General features: G+C 46.6%; 1 protein-coding gene across 2 annotated transcripts in view; it reads right to left on the bottom strand.

Annotated features, from left to right (window-relative positions):
* The window catches only part of RNF8 (ring finger protein 8), a 38856-nt gene extending 15090 nt beyond the window's left edge, over window positions 1-23766 (bottom strand). The window contains exons 1-3 of one of the 2 annotated variants that reach the window (XM_062186044.1): window positions 23539-23766; window positions 15063-15191; window positions 2139-2879 (exon numbers count right to left, since the gene is read on the bottom strand). In XM_062186044.1, coding sequence (XP_062042028.1) covers window positions 2139-2879; window positions 15063-15191; window positions 23539-23643 — 975 coding nt within the window. In that variant the 5' untranslated portion in view covers window positions 23644-23766. The remainder of the gene's footprint in view (window positions 1-2138; window positions 2880-15062; window positions 15192-23538) is intronic. The other variant, XM_062186042.1, reaches the window with a different exon arrangement.
* Between the last annotated feature and the right edge of the window lie 765 nt (window positions 23767-24531).

Below are 24531 nucleotides of genomic sequence, written 5' to 3'. Positions count from 1 at the left end.
CTGGAAACGACAGGGGGCAGGGAGCAGGTGGCAATCTCCCATTTTACTTCAAGCTGTTGGCAGTAAAGGATTTGAGCCGAGTTATCTGCCCAAATACTGCACCCCTCAACTCAGGACTGTCAGCTTCAAGCCACCATTTGGGTGGTTCTGGAAAAACGATGAGCTAACAGTCTAGGTAGGCCTCCATCACTGGCTGATGCATGCTGTGACTCCCAAAAGGATGTATGCACAGTGAGACCTGAGTCACCAAATATTTACACTCAGGTAATAATCCCCATGCCAGCACGCATGAAATCCACACTCATGCCGTCAATTCTGGCCACCCTGTCACCACTTTCTCCTCAGTCTCTTTCACTTTCAGCCTATAAATTGTTCTTTCTTTCCTCCACTGGCCCCTTCTCATGTGGGCACCTTCCATTTAGCATAAACCTATGGCCAGGACCTTCCACAGGAACCTCTGGGCCCTTCCTTCCTTTAGAATTACCTACCCACTTAATATGCCAAATTGAAACTGTTGTCTAATTCAACATATTGACTGAAATTGTTCTCCAATTATGTGACGCATATGATGTATCTCGTCTCCTCAGCCAGATATAATTATTTAACAGCAAAAACCACTTAGTAAGCATTTTTATGTCCACTAGAACTCCCTAGTGCCAAACTACATGGATGCTCAAAATAAAGGTCTGTGTGAGGCAGTAAGGGTTAAATGAGTTTTTGAACATATAATAGGGGCAGGACAGATCCCCAGGGCTTGGTGGGCAGAGGGAAATGCAGCGGACATAGGAGACTAGATGTACTTCACTACCAGTGATTTATACATGACCTTATTCCTAGAGAAATTCTCTAAACCAATCTTTTTTGCCTTTCTTTAGCATTTTGGTACAGAGAAAAATTTTGCAGTTGTGCCTTGAAACATGCCCAGAGCAGTCACAATTATTAACTAACAGTGACTTTTATGATTTAAAGAGAATTTTGCTCTGGTGGAGGTGCGAAAACACTAAATATGCAGAGATAAACCACCCTGTATTAATCTCAACAGCTAGTTTAGGTTGGATAAGGGAAACAAAAAGATGTACACATGCAATCACTGCATACCCTTAAAAGACCCATTTAATCCATGGCCTTTGCTAAAACGCGCAGTTCAAGGGGCCAGCAGATATTAGAACAAAATCTGTCAATTGCTCAGAAATAAGCCAACACTATTCCTGGTCATTCCTTCCCCTGAGCAACTCACACAGAAAATAAAGGCTTATTTGCTTCAGTTGTGATAGGTCCTTCTTAGTCCTAAGTCAACAAGTGGGAATTCTTGACATTCAGTATTACCTGAACAACTGGTGGGAATAAAATGTGTTGTTCCTGCCAGATGGGAACTGACATTTTGAATAGTGACGGGATCAGCTCTGCCCTGAAGCTTTGTGTTAGAGCTTGTCATCCAAGCAAACGACTCAGGGATGGGGGACACATTCGGTCTTTCCTTGACACAGCTAAGATAGTCATTATTCTGCTTTCCTACTAAAGGCATGATGGAAGGTGGCTTATCACTCAAACCAAAAACAGAGTCTTGGTGTGTCCACCCTCTCTCTTACTGGCTGCTTCAGATATAAACAAAAACACTTTCTGCCCTGCTAGCTTCTCAACCCCCAGGTTAGTTGCACAACTAATGCTCACAGCTAACAAACTGCCAGGCACAAACAAGGGCAGAGTGACCAGCTGACCTGCACGAGCCTTGTGGTTAAGTGACTTGGCCATACAGAAAGGATAAGTCAAGTGGAGAACTAACTAGTGGATTGATTGGAGGACAGTGGTTTTGTGCATCCTGACCTTCATTTACTTCTCCCTGAATTTACCTTGGTTCTGAGATGCCTCGGCTTTGCATCCTGAGGTCAATTATGTCCTGGATGGCTTTGCAGGTCACTTTACCTTCCCTGTCTTGGTACCCCAACTCCTGCTCCTGATGACAATCAGGCATGCTTACACCTTAATCTTTCACTCAACCTCTTAACAGTTTTCTGTTCTCATTCCATATCCTGTCCCTGGTCCTCAGCATTTGGTCCTTGACCCAAAAACAGAGGGCTCTGGCCAGAAGCTCACAAACCGCCACCCACCCTAAGGGGCCTTTCCCGCCTGCCTGGTACCTGGAGATGCTGCTCCTCTTCTTGGAATGTCTTCTCTAGTTCTTCCACTCTTGCCTGCTGCTGAGCCTGCTCTGCACACAGCTGGCACTGGAGAGCCTGCAGTTCCTCCTCCATTTTCACAAGTGTCTTTGAGTTCCCCTTTTGCTTCTGCCTCTTCACATTCAGAACAGCCATCTGTTTTTCCTGCAACTCTGTTTTCAGCTTCAGAATCCTGGACATGGTCATCTTAAACAGCTCTAGGCTGCTCTGAGATGTTGAAGGGTTTGAGCCTTTCTGCTTGTTATGGTGAGGGGCTATGATTTTGGGAGGGGTGGAGTAAACATCAGCCCCTGAGACTTTCTCCTGTGCCTCAGGAGAGGCCAACTTAGGATCCAAATATTTGGAGGGTGGACTGGCCACTTTACCGTTCTCATGTGACTGCACAGGCTGGCCAGGTTCACAAGACATCTCATCCATTTTGGATTTCAAATTTGAGGGGCCTTCGGCTCCAGAACCCTCTAATTCATCCAAACTAAACTTGCGTTTAGTTCTCAAGCTCTTATTTTTTTCCATCATCTGCTTACACTTCAGGGCAAGACGAGGTACCACCTGCTCCCAGTCTTCTTCAGAAACTTCATATTCATACTCTGCATTCTCTTTATTATCCAGAGGTACCCCAAGCTGGATGTGGTCTCCCTGACGGATGGCATAAAACTTCAAAGGCTCCAGACGCACTCTGTTCAGCCAAACACCATTCAGACTCTGGGGAAAGGGAAAGAAGACAAAATAAGCTTTATGATTTTCTTCCTTTTAGTCAGATTTCTCTCCTGTTGCTACAAAACCTTCTGCCTCTTCAGAAGGAAAACTCTTGAGAACAAATAGAAAAGAAAGGTTCATAAACTACCGTCCTTAGAAACAGAATTCTTCAAAGAGTGCGCTGGCTTTTTACCTATATTTCCCATTCATGCCTCCACAGAGGACTGCCTGTACAACAGCAGGAATCACCTTAGTACTGGTACATGAATCACTCAAACAAATGCAACAGCACCAAAGGAAACCAACTGAATAGCTCCTACTGACCTGCACTGGAGACAACTGCCAAAGACTGCAAAAAACACTTCTAGTGAAGGAAGCAGCCTCTAGGGGTGAGGTCCACGAGGCTCGGCCAGGAAAGTCATTCAAGAACTATTTCTGGACGTGGCCGTCTCTCAATATGTTGGTGAAAGAGCAAAGCACTTCCCGGAACACACAAACCCGAAAAAGGGAGCACTAACATCCTGTGCTGAGGGTCAAACTGCGGGTGGGATCTGACCCAACTAACACCAATGGAGGTCCAGGTGCATTACAGTACAGCGGTTAAGATCTGGGGCTCTAGATCCAGTTAGACTCGAGTTCACGGCCCAGCTGCACCACTTTGGGTTTATTAGTTGCATGATCTTCAGCAAAGATCCCTGTCTATAAAACAAGGATAGTGTAGAGGCTACCTCATGCTGTGCATGAGGGAAAATTAAGATAATACATAAAATACTTAGCACAGTGACTGGTATATAATAAATGCTTGATAAATGCTTACTTTTCTGGTTTTAAAGAAGTCATAGTGAGGCCGGTGTAGCAGGTTAAGCTGCCACCTGAAGTGCTGGCAGCCCATATGGGTGCCAATTCAAGTCCTGGCTATTTCACTTCCAGTCTGTGCCTGGGAAAGCAGCAGAAGTTGGCTCAAGTGCTTGGGCCCCTAAACCCACGTGGGAGACCCTGAAGAAGCTCCTGGTTCTTGGCTTCAGATCTGCGCAGCCCTCTGGGCGTTGAGGCCATTTGGGGAGTGAACCAGTAGATAGGAGACCTCTCTCTCTGCCTCTTCCTGTAACTCTGCCTTTCAAATAAATAAATAAATCTTAAAAAAAAAAAAAAGTCATAGTGTAGGGGTGAAGAATAACAGGCCGGTGCCGTGGCTTAACAGGCTAATCCTCCGCCTTGCGGCGCCGGCACACCGGGTTCTAGTCCCAGTTGGGGCGCCGGATTCTATCCCGGTTGCCCCTCTCCCAGGCCAGCTCTCTGCTATGGCCCGGGAAGGCAGTGGAGGATGGCCCAAGTGCTTGGGCCCTGCACCCGCATGGGAGACCAGGAGAAGCACCTGGCTCCTGGTTTCGGATCAGTGAGATGCGCCAGCCGCAGCGGCCATTGGAGGGTGAACCAGCGGCAAAAAGGAAGACCTTTCTCTCTCTCTCTCTCTCTCACTATCCACTCTGCCTGCCGGAAAAAAAAAAAAGAAAAAAAAGAAATGGGGAAAGGTAATTTCTCCCTTAAAAAAAAAAAAAAAAAAAAAAAAAGAATACGGACCCTGGAGTCAGACTGTCTGGGTTTGTAATCTGGCTCTGTCATTTAATACCTGTGTGACTTTTAAAAAAATTTAATTATTTTTATTGATTTAAAAAGCAGAGAGACAGAGACAGAGAGATCTTTCATCAGCTGGTTTATCCCCAAATGCCAGCAACAGCTAGGGCTGGGCCAGGCCACAGCCAGGAGCCTCAAACTCAGTCGAGGTCTTCCACATGGGTAGCAGGAGCCAATAAATGAGCCATCACCTGTGGTCTCCCGAGGTTTTCCTTAGCAGGAAGCTGGACTCAGAAGTGGAGATGCGACTCAAACTCAGACACTCTGATATGGGATACAGGTATCCTAAGGAGCATCTTAACCCACTGTGCCAAAAGTCCACCCCCCCAGGCAGATTTCTTGATCTCTCCATGGATCAGTTTATGCATCTATAAAACAGTGGATAATAGCAGTCTTTCCCTCATGGTGCCTGTGTGAATTTAACAACATAAGGAATGCACTTACAGAAGTGCATGGCATGTAGTATTATATAAATGTTCACTACAATTATTATATCCTGGTTCTACTGAATGATCACCAGTCACTTCAATTCCATGCTTAGTACTTACAAGGTAAATAGATCAAGTGCAAAAATAGAAGAAATGAAGACAACTTTTAGCAGCTGACTGTAGAGAGGACATCACAAGGGCACAGATAAGTAAATGTGGAATTACATGGCACAGCCTATAAATGCAAAGGAGCAGCATGTGGAGCTAGGTTAGCTACGGGATGCTAAGTGAAGATGACAGGTCTGAAAACAGACTTGAAACAAACACAGACTTCAGAGCTAAAGACACTGGTAAGCATTTTAATGCAAATCAAAGACTTAACTTTGGGGGACAGGCCAGAAATGCAGCTCATTCTGAATCAGCACTAACACTCAGGTTTACACTGACAATGACAGCTACCTACGTTCAGCCAGAAAAAAAAATTTTTTTTCCCTGGTCAATGCGGTATGAGGAGCAGAGGGCTGGACCACAAGACAAAGAGGACAAACAGGGAGTGAAGCTTAGTTATTGGCTCTGGTTTGGTATTAAGCTTTTGCTTCTGTTTTATAGTATTTGGTTTGAGCTGGAAGTGGGCGAGAAAGACTGGCACAGATACATACAGACTGGTCTCAACCCACCACTTTGGACCTAATCTGGATCCTCTGTCCAAACTTCTCGCATGCACCCTTTCTATTCAGCCTCAGAAACTAAAGTCACTTCTGTTGACTTCTGAACCAACACATGGGCAACAATAAAGGGGGACAGAGCAATCTACTTGAGAACAATTTCGGAGAACAGTCACATGCACAGGACACAGTTCTCAGGAAAAGTAACTTGATGAGAGACTACCTACTGCCAACATTTAAGAAAAATCTCAAAGGCAAATATAAAATAAGTAAGGTTATGGAAGAATCCCTGGACTATGGAAAACAAGCAATCCTAAGAAACTGGGGCAGCAAGCCTTTAATACCACAGCCCATTAGACCCCTGGCATTAACCCATCTCCTGCAAAGTCCTTTTGGTGTGGAAAATAGGCTGTCAGAATTCTCCCATCACAGTTTACCCTTGGATCCCTTTATGTTTACCCACTCATCACTTCTTGGTGACACCCAGTGGTATAACTTGGACCGCAGCCCTCCTGAGTCAGGTGTGTTCACAAGGTGACTGCAGAAAAAAGAGGAAAATTCTATGGCTGCCTAAGAACACTATGGCAGAGCCCAGGAGATATGATCTTAAATACAACTATTTAAACAAATCACAGCCTGTCCAAGGCTTTCTAGATGGTGGTGTTTTCAGTCACCATCTTCAACAATGTCAGCAGCAGCAAAATGATACCCAAAGGAAAACCTGCCCAATGTCTCCTAGCCATCAATGGGGAAAAGGTGGAAAGTTACTTCACTTGATGCTCAATCTCTGTCCAGCTGTCTTTAAACAGATGTTGAGAGTGGAAGTCCAAAGCCGAAGATAATATTTTCTTGGTGTTTTCTAGATGATTTATGTAGCTCAGTGGTTCTCAATTCTGACTGTACAGAAAAATCACATAGCTAAGCAGAAAAATCACCTGGGAAGGGTTAAAGCAAATAGTGCTGAGGTCTCATCCTAGACTAAGTTAACTAAGTTAAGTTAACTGAAATTGGGATGAGGTATCCATATTTTTTTTTAAGCCTTTTTATGGGTTTAAAAAAAAATGTTTACTGGACTGGCATTGTAGGGTAGTGGGTCAAGCCACCTGGGATGCCAGCATCCCATATCAGAGCAGTGGTCTAAGTCTTGGCTGCTCTGTTTCCAATGCAGCTCCCTGCTCCTGTGCCTGAGAAAGCAACGGAAGATGACTCAAGTGCTTGGGCCCCCACCACCCATGTGGGAGAGCTCGCCCAGCCTCGGTCATTGCGGCCATTTGGTGAGTTAGTCAGCAGACAGAACTCTGCTCTCCCTCATAGTCATTCTGCCTTTCAAACAAATAAAATACATCTGCTTAAAAATATTTCTTATTTTCATATTTGAAAGGCAGAGTGAGAGAGGGAAGGAGACAGAGATTGGGTGGGAGGAGGGGAAAAGGGAAGCTTTCAAGCTTTCATGCACTGGCTTACTCCCCAGAAGCCTGCAACAGCCAGGACTGGGCCAGGCTGAAGCCAGAAGCCAGGAACTCCATCCAGGTAGCCCACATGAGTGGCAGGGGCTCAAGCACCTAAGCTATCACCTTGGGAAGCTGGATGGGAGGGGAGGGACCAGGATTCAAACCAGCACTCCAGTGGCATGTGGGCAGCCTAGCCTACGTCTTAATCCATTGGGCCATACCACCTACCCCAAGTACCTGCATTTTAAAAGTCACCTTTATCTACAAACACATACAATTATGAATGTATCATAGATGGAATCATATACCATGAATATTCATTTGAGTCTGGCTTCTTTTATGTAGCATAATTCATCTATGTTACTGCATTATCAGTAGCTTGTTATTTTTCATTGCTGGGTAGTACTGACAGTATGGGTGGACCTGCTTATCCATTCTATAGTAGTGTTTTTCAGTTTTGGAGATTATGAATAAAATCACTATAAATACTCATGTACAAGTTTCTGTCAGAACATAAACTTTCATTAACCTAGGACAAGTACACAGATTGGATCACTAAGTAAATATGTGCTTAAGTCCAAGAAACCACCAAACTATTTTTCAGAGGGCTACTTTGTTTTCCCACTTGCGATGTTTAGAGTTCCAGTAAGAGGGCCAGTATTGTGGACCAGCAGGTTAAGCTGTCACTTGCAAGGACGGCATCCCATATTGGGGCACTGGTTTGGTCCTGGCTTCTGATCCAGCTCCTTGCTAACGTATCCGGGAGGGCAGCAGAGGATGGTCCAAGTGCTTGGGCCTCTTCCACCCATGTGGGAAACTCGAATAATTCCAGGCTCCTAGCTTCAGCCTGGCCCAGCCCTGGCTATTACAGACATTTAGGGGCTGGACCAGTGAATGGAAGATCTCTTTCTCTCTCTTTCTCTCCCTCTCTCTGCCACTCTGCCTTTCAAATAAATAAAATAAATCCTAAAAAAAAAAAAAAAAGGTCCAGTTATTTACTGGATGCTCTGTTTGCAATCTAGCTCTCTGCTTCTGTGCTGGGAAAACAGAAGATAGCTCAAGGACTTGGGTCTCTGACATCCATGTCAGAAACCCAGGTGGAATTCCTGGTTCCTGGCTTTGAACTGAACCAACTCTGGCTGTTGTGGGCATTTGGGGAGTGAATCAGCAGATGGAAGATCTATCTCCATGTCTCTTCATCTCTCTGTCATTCTACCTTTGTAATAAATAAATAAATAAACAAACAAACAAACCTTTAGGGGAAGTGTCCAATTTGGGGGCAGGCATTAGACCTAGCAGTTAAGCTGCTGGTTAGGAAGTCTGCATCCTATATCAGAGTGCCTGGATTCAAGTCCCAGTCTTGTCTGCTAACTCCAGTTTCTTGCTAAGGCACAAGCTTGAGACTCTGCCATCCATGTGAGACTGAATCCCTGGCTCCTGGCTTCAGCCTTGCACATCCCAGCCCTGAATGTTGCAGGCATCTGAGAAGTGAACCAGTGGATGGGAATGCTCTTGCTTGCTCTCTCTTTCTCTGCCTCTCAACATAAATTAAATAAATAACATTAAAAAAAAAAAAGTTCTAGGGGGGCCGGCGTCGCGGCTCAATAGGCTAATCCTCTGCCTGCGGCACCGGCACACCAGGTTCTAGTCCCAGTCGGGGCACTGGATTCTGTTCCGGTTGCCCCTCTTCCAGGCCAGCTCTCTGCTGTGGCCCGGGAGTGCAGTGGAGGGTGGCCCAAGTGCTCGGGCCCTGCACCCCATAGGAGACCAGGAGAAGCACCTGGCTCCTGCCTTCGGATCGGCACGGTGCACCGGTCGCAGTGTGCCAGCCGTGGTGGCCATTGGAGGGTGAACCAATGGCAAAAGGAAGACCTTTCTCTCTGTCTCTCTCTCTCTCTCACTGTCCACTCTGCCTGTATAAAAAAAAAAAGTTCTAGGGGCCAGTGTTGTGACACAGCAGGTAAAGCAGCCACCTGTGGTTGGCATCCCATAGACACCAGTTTAAGCCCCAACTGCTCCACTTCTGATCCAGCTCTCTGCTATGGCCTGGGAAAGCAGTAGAAGATGGTCCAAGTGCTTGGGCCCCTGCACCCACATGGGAGACCTGGAAGAAGCTCTAGGTTCCTGGCTTTGGATCGGCACAGCTCCAGCCATTGTGGCCATTTGGAGAGTAAACCAGAGGATGCAAGACCTTCCTCTGTCTCTCTCTGCCTCTGTAACTCTGCCTTTCAAATAAATAAATAAATCTTAAAAAAAAAATCTAGCTACTTCACATGTTCACAAGTACTTGGTATTTTTAAGCAACTATAACACATTATGTATCAATTTTTAATAAAACTTTACTGAAGTACAACATACAAATAGAAAAATACACAAATCATAAACACAACTAGATGAATAATCACAAGGTGATTAAAAAATAAAACAAGAGCAGGTATTTGGACAGCAGTCAAGATGCTGCTTGGGAGGCCTGTGTCCCACACTGGGGTGTCTAGTTCAAGTCTCAGCTCAGCTTCTTCTTCTTCTTCTTTTTTTAAGATTTATTTATTTACTTGAAAGTCAGAGTTACACAGAGGGAGAAGGAGAGGCAGGGAGAGGTCTTCCATCCGCTAGTTCACTCCCCAGATGGCGGCAACAGCCAGAGCTGCGCCGATTCTGTAGCCAGGAGCCAGGAGCTCCCATGTGGGTGCAGGGGCCCAAGGACTTGGGCCATCTTCCACTGCTTTCCCAGGCCATAGCAGAGAGCTGGATTGGAAGTGGAGCAGCCAGGACGCAAAACGGCGACCATATGGGATGCCAGCACTGCAGGGGGCAGTTTTACCTGCTACGCCACAGCACAGGGCCCATCAGCTCAGCTTCTGATTCCAGCTTCCTGCTAATACACACCCTGGGAGGCAGCAAGCGATGGCTTAAATACTTAAGTCCATGCCACCCATGTGGGAAACATGAATTGAGTCTGGTAGCCAGCATGGCCCAGCCCTGGCTATTGCCAGCACTTGGGGAGTAAACCAGTGGATTGAAGATCTTTCTGGCTGTCTCTTTCTTTCTTTCTTTGCCTTTTAAATAAAATGAAAAAAACAGAAAAACAAAAATCCAGGGTGGGCACTGTGGTTTGGCAGGTGAAACCGCCATTTGGGGGTAACCAACATCTTTACCAGGGTGCCTGAGTTTACTGAGTCCTGCCTTCCAACCTGGCTCCTGCTAATGCACACTCTGCAAGGCACAGGTGACTGCTCAGGTGCTTGAATCCCTACCACCCACGTGGGAGATCTGGATGGAGTTCCTGGGGACCTGTCTCCCTCACTGCCCATGTCTTTCAAATAAATAACAACAAACTTAAAAGAGAGAGGGAATTTAAACACAAAGAAACATGTTATCAGCATTCCAGAAATCCCTGGAGCCTCCTTCTAGTCAACAAGCCTGTTTCCCCAAGAGGGTAGTTACTATCCTGATCTAGCAGCACCTGTTGGTTCTGCCTCCTTCCACTGGATCAATGGCATCATATAATATAATATGTATTCTTTTGTGTCTGGCTTCTTTCCCTCAGTATTATGCTTGTGGGAGTTCATCCATGTCATTGGATACAATGGTGGTTCATTCATATACCTTGCAGTATAGTGTTTCACAATTTATTTATACACTGTGGTTGTTTCCTGAAAGTGAAAATACAGTGTCAAGAGCTACATGGGTATACTTCAGGGTCTTCCATGAACTTTCTGTAGTGCCTTTGTGTATACATTCAACTTTAATAAATAATGCCAAGTAATTTCCCAAAGTATTTTTTTTTATCAATTTACACTCCTACCAAACATGTAAAAGAGTTCTATTTGCTCCATATCCTTGCCAATACCTGGTTTGCCAGGCTTTAACTTTTCCCTCTCCGGAGGTGAATGCGTAGTTGTGTTCTGTTGCAGTTTTAATTTGCATTTCCCTGACCATTAATGAGGTTAAACAACTTTCATGAATATGGAACATTTGCATACAGTCTTTTGTGAAGTGTCCATCTTTTGCTCGTTTTAGGAATTGGGCTACATCTTTTCCTTATTGATTTGGAGTTCTAAATGTATCTGAGTACAAGCCCTTAATTAGGTCTATGGGTAGCAAACATCTAAACAGAGTTTGCCTTTGACTCTCTTAATGGTTTCTTTTGATGGATGGAAGCTTTTTTTTTTTTTTTTAATTTGAAAGTCAGAATTACCAAGAGAGAGAGAGAGACAGAGAGACAAGAGAGAGAGAGAGAGACAGAGATCTTCCATCTGCTGGTTTACTTCCCAAATGGCTACAATGGCCGGGGCTGGGCCTGGCCAAAGCCAGGAGCCAGGAGCTTCATCTGGGTCTCCCATGTAGGTGCAGAGGCTCAAGAACTTTGGATCATCTTCTGCCGAACCAGCAGATGACAGCTTAACCTGCTGTGCCACAGCACTGGCCCCATGGATGGAAGTTCTTAACTTCATTGTATTACCATCAGTATACCAGGTAAGGGCAAAATAGGAAACAGGGTTAAAAACCACTACTCTAGCTGCTGAACAGGCAGAAGCTGAACTGTACTATAAGCAAGGTTTGTTCACACAGAAGAAATACTGTCTTCAAATGACAAAGCCTGAAGGGCCAAGGTAGGAATCTCCAAGCAGCAGGTGACCAGCAATAGCAGAGGGTGTGAGGAGAATGGGAAAGGCTCACTCACATAAGACATGTCTGAGCCTCTACAGCATTTCAGATTATAACTCTGAAATGACAGATTTCCTGAAAGAGCTGGATACCTATACAAAGAAAGCATGGACCATCTGAAGTGTTTCCCAATTAATTGCAACCTACAAAACACAGAACCATTTGTGTATTTTGTGTGCAGGTTTAGCCTCCCTCCCAGTTTTGTTTTGTTTTTAAGAATTATTTTATAGGCCTGGCGCCGTGGCTCACTTGGCTAATCCTCCACCTGCAGCGCCAGCATCCCATATGGGCACCGGGTTCTAGTCCTGGTTGCTTCTCTTCCAGTCCAGCTCTCTGCTGTGGCTCAGGAGGGCAGTGGAGGATGGCCCAAGTGCTAGGGCCCCTGCACCTGCATGGGAGACCAGGAGGAAGTACCTGGCTCCTGGCTTTAGATCAGCACAGTGCCAGCCGTAGCGGCCATTTGGGGAGTGAACCAACGGAAGGAAGACCTTTCTCTCTGTCTTTCTCTCTGTCTGTAACTCTGTCAAATAAATAAATTTTTTAAAAAAGAAAGAATTATTTTATTTCAAGTTCTTTAAAGTCAATTTTAAACCAAAATGTACTTGTTGCAATTTTTTATACCTATACTTAAGCTCTTAGTTTCTGGCAATTCCAGTATGAGAGTTTTATCTTTTTATGACAAAAGAATGTAGCTCTGAGCTTTGGACTATTAGAAATAGCTACCCCTTGAAAGAGATTTGGCAAAAAACTTCAAACATGACCCTAACAATAAATCCTGCTGCTGAAATTCAAATCCCTCATCACCAGAAGAGGGCTGCGGTGGCATCACTCCAAGAAGACGCCAGAGAGAAGGAGAGCATTTATTAAGCCAAAAAAAAAAAATAGTAGGGAAGTTTATTTGTAAGAATTGCTCCATTAGACATCTCAGTCACAGCTTCTTTAATAAATCAAACCAAGCTAAGAGGTTTAAAACAACTGCACAGCAAAGACTTGAAAGAATCAGGAAGCTACTTTTCCTTGGTATTCTGAGAGGTAACAGCCCTGGAAGAAAGAGTGCAAAGCAAACCCTGGAGGGCAACCCCAGAGCATGGCTGTGATCTGTCTTTGGAACAGGCTGCTTCTGTATCCCCATGGACGGCCTTCAGAGAACACTTCCTAACCTATCAAAATCTGTATATCTCATAGACAGATCATGTCCGTCCTGCACATAGTCAAAGAAAGAAGCTGCAGAGAGCCCACTTCTACAATACTGCAAGCCCATATAAATATTTTCTATAATAATACAATTATAGTATTAAGTCATGAAACCAGTAGAGCCCATTGCTTATGTCCTTTATTGCTATCTGACAATAGGGTACAGCAGGAAGACTTAGTCCTGGTTCATTCAATCACTCACCAGTTATATGGAAGGCTTTGGCCAAGATGTTTTCTCTCTCTGTGCCTCAGGTTCATCTATATTCACATAATAAGGGATTAAACTAAATAATCTCAATGCTAATTTCTCTTTTTTTTTTTTTAAAGGTTTATTTATTTGAAAGGTAGAGTTACCAAAAGAGATAGGGAGAGACAGAGACAGAGACAGAGAGAGAGAGAGAGAATCTTCTATCTGCTGGTTCACTACCCAAATGGCTGCAACACCAGGGACTATGCCAGGCCAAAGCCAGGAATCCAGAGCTTATTCAGGGTCTCCCATGTGGGTGCAGGGGCCCAAGCACCTGGGCCATTTCTCGCTGCTTTCCCAGGCACACTAGCAGGGAGCTGGATCAGAAGTGGAGTAGTTGGGATATAGCTGGCGTCCATGTGGGATGCTGGGGCTGCAGGTGGCAGCATAACTCCCTACACCACAATGCTGGCCGGCCCCTCAATGTCAATTTCTACTCTCCTCATACTGCCTTGGTAAAAGTGCTGAGCAAAATTTAGCATTTATACCGTCTTCTTTAACACAGTGCCAATTCAATTCCAGAGCAGGAAGGTATGAAAAAGCTGAAACCTAGTGGTTTTTAAAAATACTTATTTATTTATTTAAGAGGCAGAGAGACATACATAGACAGACAGACAGACAAAGCTCCCATCCACTGGTTTACTCTCCAAATGCACAAAATAACTAGGGCAGGGCCAGGACAAAGCTAGGAGCCACAAAGTCAATAAATGTCTCTCACATGGGTGGCAAGACCCTAACAACTTGAGCCATCACCTGCTGCTTCCAGGATGCACACTATCAGGAAGCTGGAATTGTGACCAGAGCCGGGATTCAGACCCGGGTCCTCTGATAATGGGATTGGGAAAACACTGCCTCAATCTAGTAATTTTATTACACGCAAAATGAGGCTGCTGGGCAAGCAAGTTGGATATCCTGGTTCCTTCCAACTAGAGCAGTGAAGCAGTGTGAATGGTTGTCTGAAGAAATTTCACTGAAATGACCAATACATTGTATACACGAATACATTGTACACCTACACTTAGCTACTTCCTAATTGCTGAGTTCTATATACTACTTTACCTCCTTCAGTATATTCACCATTAGACTAGTGGTTTTCAATTTTTTTAAAAGCAGAAAAACCTTTTATTCAAAAGAAATCTCCCTCAGAATAAACAATATGGAAAGCGCAGGCGTTGTGGTATAGCAGGTTAAGCAGCTACTTGATACCTAACGCATCATGAAAGGCAGCAGATGATGGCTCAACTGCCTGGGCCCCTGCCACCCATGTGGGAGACCTGGCTGGAGTTCACAGCTGCTGGCTTCAGTCTGGCCCTAGCTGTTGTGGCCATTTAGGGCCTAGTTGTTGTAGACATCTGGGGAGTGAACCAGCAGATGGAAAATAACCCATTGTCTCTCTGGATTTGTTGGTCTCTGTTTCTCTGCTGTTCAAGTAGTTGAAAATATATAAAATGAACTTTTTATGTGAAAAACAGGTCAAGGAGGGGGATGGGAGTTTGCTCTGATTTAAAGCAGTGGGGAAGGGAAGGAGCTTAATGCAATCAGCCCATTTTCTTTCTCCTCCCTCTGGTGAACTCCAAAAGCTACAGAAGATTCTAGGGTTTCTGGATCTTGCATCAAAAGGGTCAATTCCCACTGCAATTTAATCTAGTTTCTGGAATAGGACCTACGGCCCCCAACTCAAATGTTCACTTTAAGGGCACCAACTTCAATCTAAGTCGTGGGAAATTATTTTAGCATCATCTAAAACAAACAGAGCAGTAGCTGCCTCTGGGAAAGAGAATGGGGTGGGAGGGCAGTGAGTAAACCATTTGCATTTTGCTCCATAAATTATCTATGAAAAAAAATTAATAATAAATTAAAATTTAAAAAATCTTTAGTCCTCTTTCTCTGAATTCCTGTACCTTGTTATCCATAATTGTCCACTGGCCTTCAGGATTCTGCTTCAAAACACAGTGCTTTCTGGAAATCATCAAAGGGCAGACTTTTGACACCAGTTGGTATGTGACACCAAATCCTCGTCCCAGAGACACCTAGGAAGATAACACAAGGAACAGACACAATCAACCATTATGCTGAATAAGGAGGCCCTCTACAAGCTTATCAACTAGTATGGTACACAGGTCCTGACCTACGAAACCCGGATTCCTGTGGAACCTAAATAGATCCTTGGCTTTCTCCTCTTCAGCTGCCACAAAGCCACCACACAGAAAAAGGAAAGAAGTTACAAGAAGAGGAAGTTGAACAGGATTAACCATGGAATGTCAAGGTTAGGAGGTCCTGGAAAGGTCATCTGGTTCAATCACCCATGACATTAAGGAATTATTTCCACACATCCCAATCAACAAATCTAAAACACAGCCAAGAACCACAGCATTTAGATGAGACGGGCCCTTAATTTTCCAGTGGTCCTTTCTCCTATTAATTCCATCCATCGGCTGAGGCTCTGTCCTGGGCACTGTCAGAAAATCCCCAATCCCTTTCCGAGTCACAGCTACCTACCAAGTCTTCTGTCTTCCTGGCTCAGGAACCTAGTTACTTTAAACTTCCTACCAATGTATGGGTTTGAATTTCTGTCATTCTAATTGATCTGTGAAAGAACTCCTAGCTTATCTTTATTCCTGGATACCATATTAAGAAAAATAAACTTAATTTCCATTACATAATCAAGGCCAAGCATCACTTTCCCAGTTCTTGATATTACCACTGCAGCATATAAATGGCATTAGCTTTCAAAGCAGATCCAGTGCACTGGCAGTATATCCTCAGACTTGGAGATGTTTCCCCTCCCTCAAGAACTGCTATGCTAAATCATGTTTCTTCCAGTCCGTACTTGTCTAGTTGGGAAAATCTGGATTCAAGTGCAGGACCTTACATTGATCCCTGTTTAATTTCATCTTGTTAGTTCAGCCTATCACACCGGCTTGTCAACACTTTTCTGATTTTTAATCCGCCACCAGATCAGACATACTCAATATTCCTTGCAGCTTTAAATCATTCACCAAATTGATACGCTTTCTGTACCTTCATTCAAGACACAAATATATTGAAATGGGATGTAGCCAAAGACAAAGCTCTCAAGAAAGCTTCTACTATACAGTCTGAGCATGGCTTCAGTCATAATCCAATCCAAGTGTCCGCACTGAGTCCAAGCCCTCTGTCTCCCACAGGGACAGGCTGAAAAGAACCCTAATTCCCAACTGGCATGCCTTCCAGACTGACCTGTCTGGTTCACACAGCCCAGCGAAGGCGGGAAGTGAAACTCTTCAGTCATCCAGGCTTAGAATTCCACGCTTGTGGTTCTCAGTGCACAAGCCACCTCCTTAATGATCCACACCGCAAATTTAGCTGGCAACATTAAATCACAACCTGTGGTTTTTGGAAAACTACTTTATCGATTTTAAAATCTTCAGATTCACGCCTGTCTTCCTCTGTCTCTCAGACAGAGGCCCGCGACTCTCTTTGACCTAATCTAGTCCGTTTCCACAAGCTCTCAGCTCAGTAACTGACACTGCCATCTATACAAACTGCTCAGCCCAAAACCCACAAGCCCTCTTTGATCGATCTGCTCCTCAGCCCCAGATGGCAACAGGCAGCGATTCTACGGCAGTGACTCAAACACATCTCAGTCCACTCATCTCTATCCCCATGACCCCTACCCAAGTCCAAACCACTGGGCTTCCTGTTCCTGTTTTCATCCTCCGTAACTCTATTCTTCACACACACACCAGCTGGAGTGGTAATATGAACTTTAAATCAGGTAACTTCCTTTCTTTCTTTAAAATCTTCCAGTGATCCAAACTCCTCCCCAAGGTCGTAAAGCTGCCAACGTCCTGACCGCCTTCACGTCTCATTTAGTCTCAGCACAGCCCAGATGCTAGCTGTTTCAGCCATCAGGCCGCCTTCTCTTCATTCTTTCACCTCCCACCCCAACTTCCACTCACCTGGGAGCCTTCTCCCTGGTCCATTTGGCTTGGGGCACTCATTTCTCAGATCTTCATGCGGTGCTTTGTCACCTTTCAAGTTTCAGCTCCTCAGGCCTTCACTGATCACCCTTACCTCAAGTTGCTATCTGCCCCTCCACTGCATTTCTTCATGTTATTAGCATGCAGTTACCACGCTCCAAAATTGTCTTGTTTTACTTTTCCCTTCCCCTTTACTAGATATGAACACCATAAGCAGGTGCTTTATCTGTCTTTATCTGAAATGGTGCTCAGCAAATATCTGTGAATGGACAGAATAAAGACAACTTGCCTGGGGGTCCTGCCAAACTCTAGGATGCGGGTTTTATACGTCAGAAGTTGGAAACTGGATTATCACAAGAACAGAGTAGTAACTAGGAACTCTCATAACCTGACTTGTTTTCCTTTAAAATGTTCCGGGGATTCTCCAAAACTCTTATTCTGAAGTTTTTCAGTTGATGGTTTGCTACAATTTCACTAATTATAGAAGTTCCCTGAATTAATACATATTTTCTTTCCTTTTTAAATATTTATTTGAAATGTAGAGTTACAGAGAGGGTAGAGACAGAGAGAGGTCTTCCATCTACTGGATCACTCTTCAAATGGCCACAACAACGGGCTGGGGCTGAAGCCAGGAGCCAGGAGCTTCCTCCAGGTTTCCCACATGGGTGCAGGGGCCCAAGGATTTGGGCCATCTTCTACTGCTTTCCCAGACGCATTAACAGGAAGCTGGATCAGAAGTGGAGCAGCAGATTTGAACCAGTGTCCATATAGGATGCCTGCGCTACAGGCTGGGGCTTTAACCAGCTGCACCATAGTGCCAGCCCCCATATTTTCTTTCAAAATGGAATGTTTAAGAACTTACCTGGGGGCTGGCACTATGGCGTAACGGGTAAAGCCCCTGCCTGCAGTGCCAGCATCCCATGTGGGCACCGGTTCGAGTCCCAGCTGCTCCACTTCTGATCCAGCTCTCTGCTATGGCCTGGGAAAGCAGTGGAAAATGGCCCAAGTTTTTGGGCCCCTGCACCTTCATGGGAGACCCAGAAGAAGCTCCTGGCTCCTGGCTTCGGATTGGTGCAGCTCCAGCTGTTGCAGTCAATTGGGGAGTGAACCAGCGGATGAAGACCTCCGTCTCTGTCTCTCTGCCTCTGCCTCTCTGTAACTCTGTCTTTCAAATAAATAAATAAATCTTTAAAAAAAGAAAAAAGAATTTACCCATAGGGATCGGCATTGTGACCTAAAGGGTTAAGCAGCTGCCTGCAACTCCAGCACATCCTGGCTGCTCCACTTTTTTTTTTTTTTAATGATTTTTATTTATTTATTTGAGAGGTAGAGTTACAGTGAGAAGGACAGACAGAGAAAGGTTTTCCTTCTGCTGGTTCACTCCTCAAGTGCCTGCAATGGCCAGAGCTGTGCCGATCCAAAGCCAGAAGACAGGAGCTTTCGCTGGGTCTCTCACACAGGTGCAGGGGCCCAAGGACTTGGGTCATTTCCCACTGCTTTCCCAGGCCATAGCAGAGAGCTGGATTGGAAGAGGAGCAGCCGGGACTTGAACCAGCACCCATATGGGATGTTAGTGCTGCAGGTGGAGGATTAGCCTATGGCATCACAGAGTCGGCCCCTGCTCCACTTCCAATCCAGCTCCCTGCTAATAGCCTTGGAAAACCAGCAGAATGTGGTTCAAGTGTTTGGGTCCCTGTTAACCACACGGGAGACTCAGAAGAAGTTCCTGGCTCTGGGCTTAGCCTAGCTTGGCCCTGGCAGTTGCAGCCATCTGGGGAATGAACCAGCAGGTGGAAAAACTCTATCTCTCCCTCTCTATATATATAACTGTAACTTTCAAATAAATAAATCTTCAAAAAAAATTTACCTGTCATCCATATTCTACATCACTTTCCAGTTAGGTGGCTTCTTTTCTAAGAGAAGAAGTATTTCAGACTCCATTTTAACAGACTGACTGCCACCGTGGGTAGCTGGGGTTCACAGTACAGGAAAGGCAGGAGATGGTACCTTTTTCTGAAGTTGCCTCCTATATACTTTGAGTCCAGAGAAAGGAGGAGATATTATTTTCCCTCTTTCCCTTCACTGTCTGGTGTGAGTATTTGTTCGTATGCTGATGTTCACCTACACTACAGTTAAGAGTGCAATCAGCTTGTCCAGAAATCTCAGCACTACTCAAAACATAAGATGAGGGGTGGGCAGCTGGTGCCTGCGCCACCTGACACCCACATCCTGCGTCAGGGAGCCTGGCCTCAGGTCCAGCTACTCCGCCTCCGATTCAGCTTCCTGCGCCAGTACTTGGGTTCCTGCCCAGGCACAGGGAATCCAGATGGAATTCCAGGTTCCTGGCTTTGGCCTGGCCCTGTCCTGACTGTGGCAGGCATTTGGGGAGGGAACCAGCACAGAGTTCTGCCTTTCAAACAAAATGAAAATGAGTAACAACCTGAAAACAAAAACATAAAACTAAATTTCCTACAGAAACTGAGTGTCAACAAAGTGCCAATTCACGCTGGATGTTGTTCCCATCTACCGCAGCTTCACAAGTGTATGTACTTGATGACACTATTGATCTAGATCATCCTAACCTTGCCCACCTTGACTACTGAGATCTCTTTCCTCCTAGGCATGGCATCCACTGTTTTCCAGAAGACCAGCAAATTCTCTAGAAAAGAGAATTGTCTCTTTCCCTTAGGGGAGGAAGCTTCATGAAAATCAAACTAAAAGAGAAGAGAAGGGGAAAAAAGAAGACACATACATACATTTCACACATGCCACACACACCATACACATGCTGCATGCATCATATACACCACGCATGCCACATGCCACACACACACGTGTGTGAACCCTGTGAAGGGAAGCAGACGCTCAGCAGCACCTCTTCTCACCCATGCAGTGTTGAGGGCCAAGGTCTCCCTGTGGGACGACACCCAGGGAGCACGGCACAGGGACAGCGAGGCAGTTCCCACTTTCCCACATCCGAAGTATTTACACGGCCTGGGAACTAGCTAATAGGCAATAACTCTAGTTATTTTTTTTCGCCACAAGTCTTTGGATTAACTTAAGAAGTTTAAAGACATCCATCCCGATAATTTACAACAGTCCCTTCAATAAAATGGGAGGAACTCTGAGACTTTGAGGGGAACTGGGAAGGCGGGAACCAACCTTTGTTACAAATGTAGCAGCACACCCCCTGAAGTCTTGTGCAAGCCAGCTTGTGCTGTGGTTGGAGAGCCATTACACTAAGACTTCATCTCCTAGCTTTGATTCAGATTTCTCTTCACACACTATAGGCCATGCTCCAGCTATTGCCTTTGACCTGATCCTGCAGGTAGCCAGGCCTGGCGGGCCTCTCCTCCACACGGGGTCCTGAGTTAAGTCTTCCCAAGATGTCTTTACCATTCACTCAGTTTGCACAGTCTCTCCCCACAGGAGTGGCCCCACTAATCTACCCAAGAGTTTAGAATATGTCCAGGAGTCCTTTATAGTCTTCTTGCCCTCACTACAGGTACTTTTTTTTTTTTTTTTTTTTTTTTTTGACAGGCAGAGTGGATAGTGAGAGAGAGAGAGAGACTGAGAGAAAGGTCTTCCTTTTTGCCGCTGGTTCACCCTCCAATGGCCGCTGCGGCCGGCGCATCTCGCTGATCCGAAGCCAGGAGCCAGGTGCTTCTCCTGGTCTCCCATGTGGGTGCAGGGCCCAAGCACTTGGGCCATCCTCCACTGCCTTCCCGGGCCATAGCAGAGAGCTGGCCTGGAAGAGGGGCAACCGGGATAGAATCCGGCACCCCAACTGGGACTAGAACCTGGTGTGCCGGCGCCACAAGGCAGAGGATTAGTCTGTTAAGCTACGGCACCGGCCGCTACAGGTACTTTCTTTCTCCCCATCCCACTGCCCCAAAACTCCAGTGCTACTGAGCTATTCTGGAGAAATAAACTAATCCATAGCAATTAAATCTAAAGGAATGAGTTAATACCTGACTATTCTACAGTTGGATGTGAAAGTGCAATGAACGTGCAAGGTCTTGATGCAGTTATGTGTGGACAGGCATCTGGCCCAGGGTTTAAACATTGCTTGGGATGCCCACATCCCATATCAGACTGCCTAGGTTCCCGTCCTGGCTCCAGTTTTTTTTTTTTTTTTTTTAAAGATTTATTTATTTATTTGAAAGACAGTTACAGAGAGGAAAAGGCAGAGAGAGAGAGAGAGGTCTTCCACCTTCTGGTTCACTCCCCAGATGGCCACAACAGCCAGAGTTGGGCAGATCTGAAGCCAGGAGCCAGGAGCTTCTTCTGGGTCTCTCACGCGGGTACGGGGGCCCAAGCACTTGGGCCATCTTCTACTGCTTTCCCAGGCCATAGTAGAGAGCTGGATCGGAAGTGGAGCAGCTGGGACTCGAACTGGCACCCATATGGGATGCCGGCAACTCCAGGTGGCAGCTTTACCAGCTGCGCCACAGAGCCGGCCCTCTGACTCCACTTCTGATTCCAGCTTCCTGCCAGTGAATACCCTGGAAGGCAGCAGGTGATGACTCCAGTACTTAGGACCTTGCCACCTACACAGGAGAACTGGACTGAGTTCCAGCTTCTGGTCTTGGTGCGGCCCAGCTCTGGCTGTTGCTGACATTTGGGGAGTGAACCAGCAGTTGGAAGATCTTTCTCTGCCCTTCAAATAAAAAACAAATTTAATAGGTATAGGAAATAAATTATACATGTACACAAAAACAAGTGATCGTGTAAGTTAATTTTGTGTATAACTACACTACTCAGGTGCTGGTGTCTTACTTGGTTAAGTTTCTCAAAGGTATATGCCTTTGGAAAGGGCCATGCAGAGAAAGGTCAGCAGGGCTCAGGCTACAAGAATGAATGACTAATGTGACTCCCAGGAACTAACACCTGGACAGCAGAGACACCTGGAGGCAGAGAGGTCTTGCTGATGTTAACCAAAGCGCAGCATACAAAGTAACCCTCTGCGACCCCCTCCTCTGGCAACATTTAAAGCCGGACTGAATCCCTGCAGGACTAGAAGAATCACACCTCTAGGATAGCAGCAAGTAATCCACCACCCCGTCACACAGCCCCCAGGGTGTTCTGACTGCTGTACTGTGCCAATCCCCTTTCCCCACAAGCCAGAACAATTTTTTAAAAAAGATTTATTGATTTTATTTGAAAGGCACAGTTACAAATTGAGAGAAGGAGAAAGAGAAAGAATATCTTCCATTGCTGGTTCACTCCCAAATGGCCACAACTGCTGGGGCTGTGGCTGGGCCAGACAGAAGCCAGGAGCCCGGAACTCCATCTGGGTCTCCCATGTGGGTGGCAAAGGCCCCAGCACTTTGGCCAGGCGCATTAGCAGGGAGCTGGATGGCAATGCCACAGGCAGGACTCGAACAGAGGGCTTGTATGGCGGCAGGTGCTGGCTTAACCGCCTGCGCCACAACGCCCGGCCTGAGTTCTTTGAGGGCACAAGTTGGCATCTGTTCCTCTCAGCGTTCAACAAATACTTGGAAGACTAAATTAAGACTATCTAGCTTACCAAAAACAAACAAACAAACAAAAAAACTAATTAAACATCTAATAATCGAAGTGTCTTTAAGGCATAATAACCTATCACCAGTATTACTGCCAAGTGACCCTTTCATACGTATTATCTCCGAAGTCCAGAGGGCCCCAGTCACCCCAGTTCTCCTTCCCAAACTGACAGCAATCGAACTCTAGCGATTCCCTCGGCCTGGCTAGGCCCATTACCCAGAGCTAGCGGCCGCCAGCGGGAATCGTGCCTCGACTTTCCTTAAACAAAAAAAATTTTTTTTTTTTAATTTGACGCTGATGCCTGTATGAACAAACACCAGCCACCTCCGGGGAGCATTCTGAATCCCCACCCCTGTCCCACCTCAGGGGGATGCCACTCGGCGGCACCCAGAGTCACGGGATAAACGGGATCCATCCCCAAACGCCAGCCCCCCCCCCCCAATACAAAGTTGAAAAGAAGGAAGAAGAGTATTTTAAGGGGCACAATCCCACACTCGGGATCCTCTTCGAAAGAAACTCGACAAAGTCGGCGCCCTAGCCCTGCGTCCGCCCCGGCCCCCCGACAGTTCCTCCGTGAGACCCCGGCCCCGGCCTTCGCCGCCGCCGCCGCCGCCACACGCCCCCCGGGCCCGGGCCTCTCGGAGCGGCACCTGCCGGCCCGGCTGCCCTCGGCCCCGGCTCGTAGCTCCGCGGGTCTCCCCTCGAGCCGGCCCCGACTTCCCTCCCGTCCCCTACTCGATCCCCGGTTCGGACTCCTCAACGCCCGGCCCCAGCAGCCCTGCCCCCCCAGGCGCCCCCGTCACGCCTCGCTCCCCTCCCGCTCCCAGCTCCCTTCTCCCCCGGCTTCCTTCGCCCCGTCCTCCGCCTCAGCGGGACCCCTCCCCCTCACCTCGCGCCCGTCCTCCAGCAGCAGCCACTCGACGTTCATCCCCACCCGCCGCAGGCACCAGCTCTGGCACCGCAAGCCCGTCGCCAAGGAGCCGGGCTTCTCCATAGCCCACTAGGCCCCGCTCGGCGCTCAGCACTGAGCGAGACCCCGACTCGCGTTCCAGCAGCGTCTGTGTGGCCCGGCGCGCGCCATAGCTAAACAACAGACAGAAGCAATCGCCGAGCGATCGCGATCGATGCTGCGAGATCGGGCTGCGAGCCCCGCCAGATCCGGTAGCAGGAGGGAGCGCTGCGCCTGCGCAACAGGAAGGCTTGGCAGGGTGGGGCGCGGACGCCCGACCCCTGCGTGGGCGGGGGCGCAGGTATGGTGGGCGTGGCCAGAGCCTGTAACTGGCCTGGCCCACCATCCAGGTTCTACCATCCCCAGACTAGAGTTTCACTTCAATTTTCGTCTTAGAAAATTTGTTTTCGTATTATGAACGCGTGATAACGATGATGGCCGCCTTTATTTAAAACCAGCCCACTTTTGAACAGTAGGGTTGCCATCATTTTAAAGCCTGCTTGTACCTAAAAAGCATCTAGTTTGAGAATCTCCTTTTATTGCTGGATTTTAATTTTATGTATTTGAAAGGCAGAGAGAGACGACAAACACAAAGCTCCCCTGTGCTGATTCACTTCCCCGATTCTGGCAACAGCCTGGCTGGAACCAAGAGACAAGAACTCAATGGGAGTCTCCCACATAGGTGGCAGGGACCTAATTCCCGGAGCCATCACCTGCTGCCTCCCCAGGTGCACGTTAGCAGGAGGCTGGCGTGGAGAGCACTGCCAGGGCTTGAACTCAGAGCCCGTTACCGGCTGCAGGGTCCCAGGTGGCATCTTAACTACTACACCAAATACTCATCTCTGATTACCAAATTTTTAAAAAATTATACTGGGCAAAACTATATAAACACAAAGCAGTTTACTTGGGGCTGAGGTGGGAGCAGGACTGAAT

Source organism: Lepus europaeus, chromosome 3, assembly GCF_033115175.1.
Source record: "Lepus europaeus isolate LE1 chromosome 3, mLepTim1.pri, whole genome shotgun sequence".
Lineage (NCBI taxonomy): Eukaryota > Metazoa > Chordata > Mammalia > Lagomorpha > Leporidae > Lepus > Lepus europaeus.
This window is presented reverse-complemented; position numbering and strand designations above follow the sequence as displayed.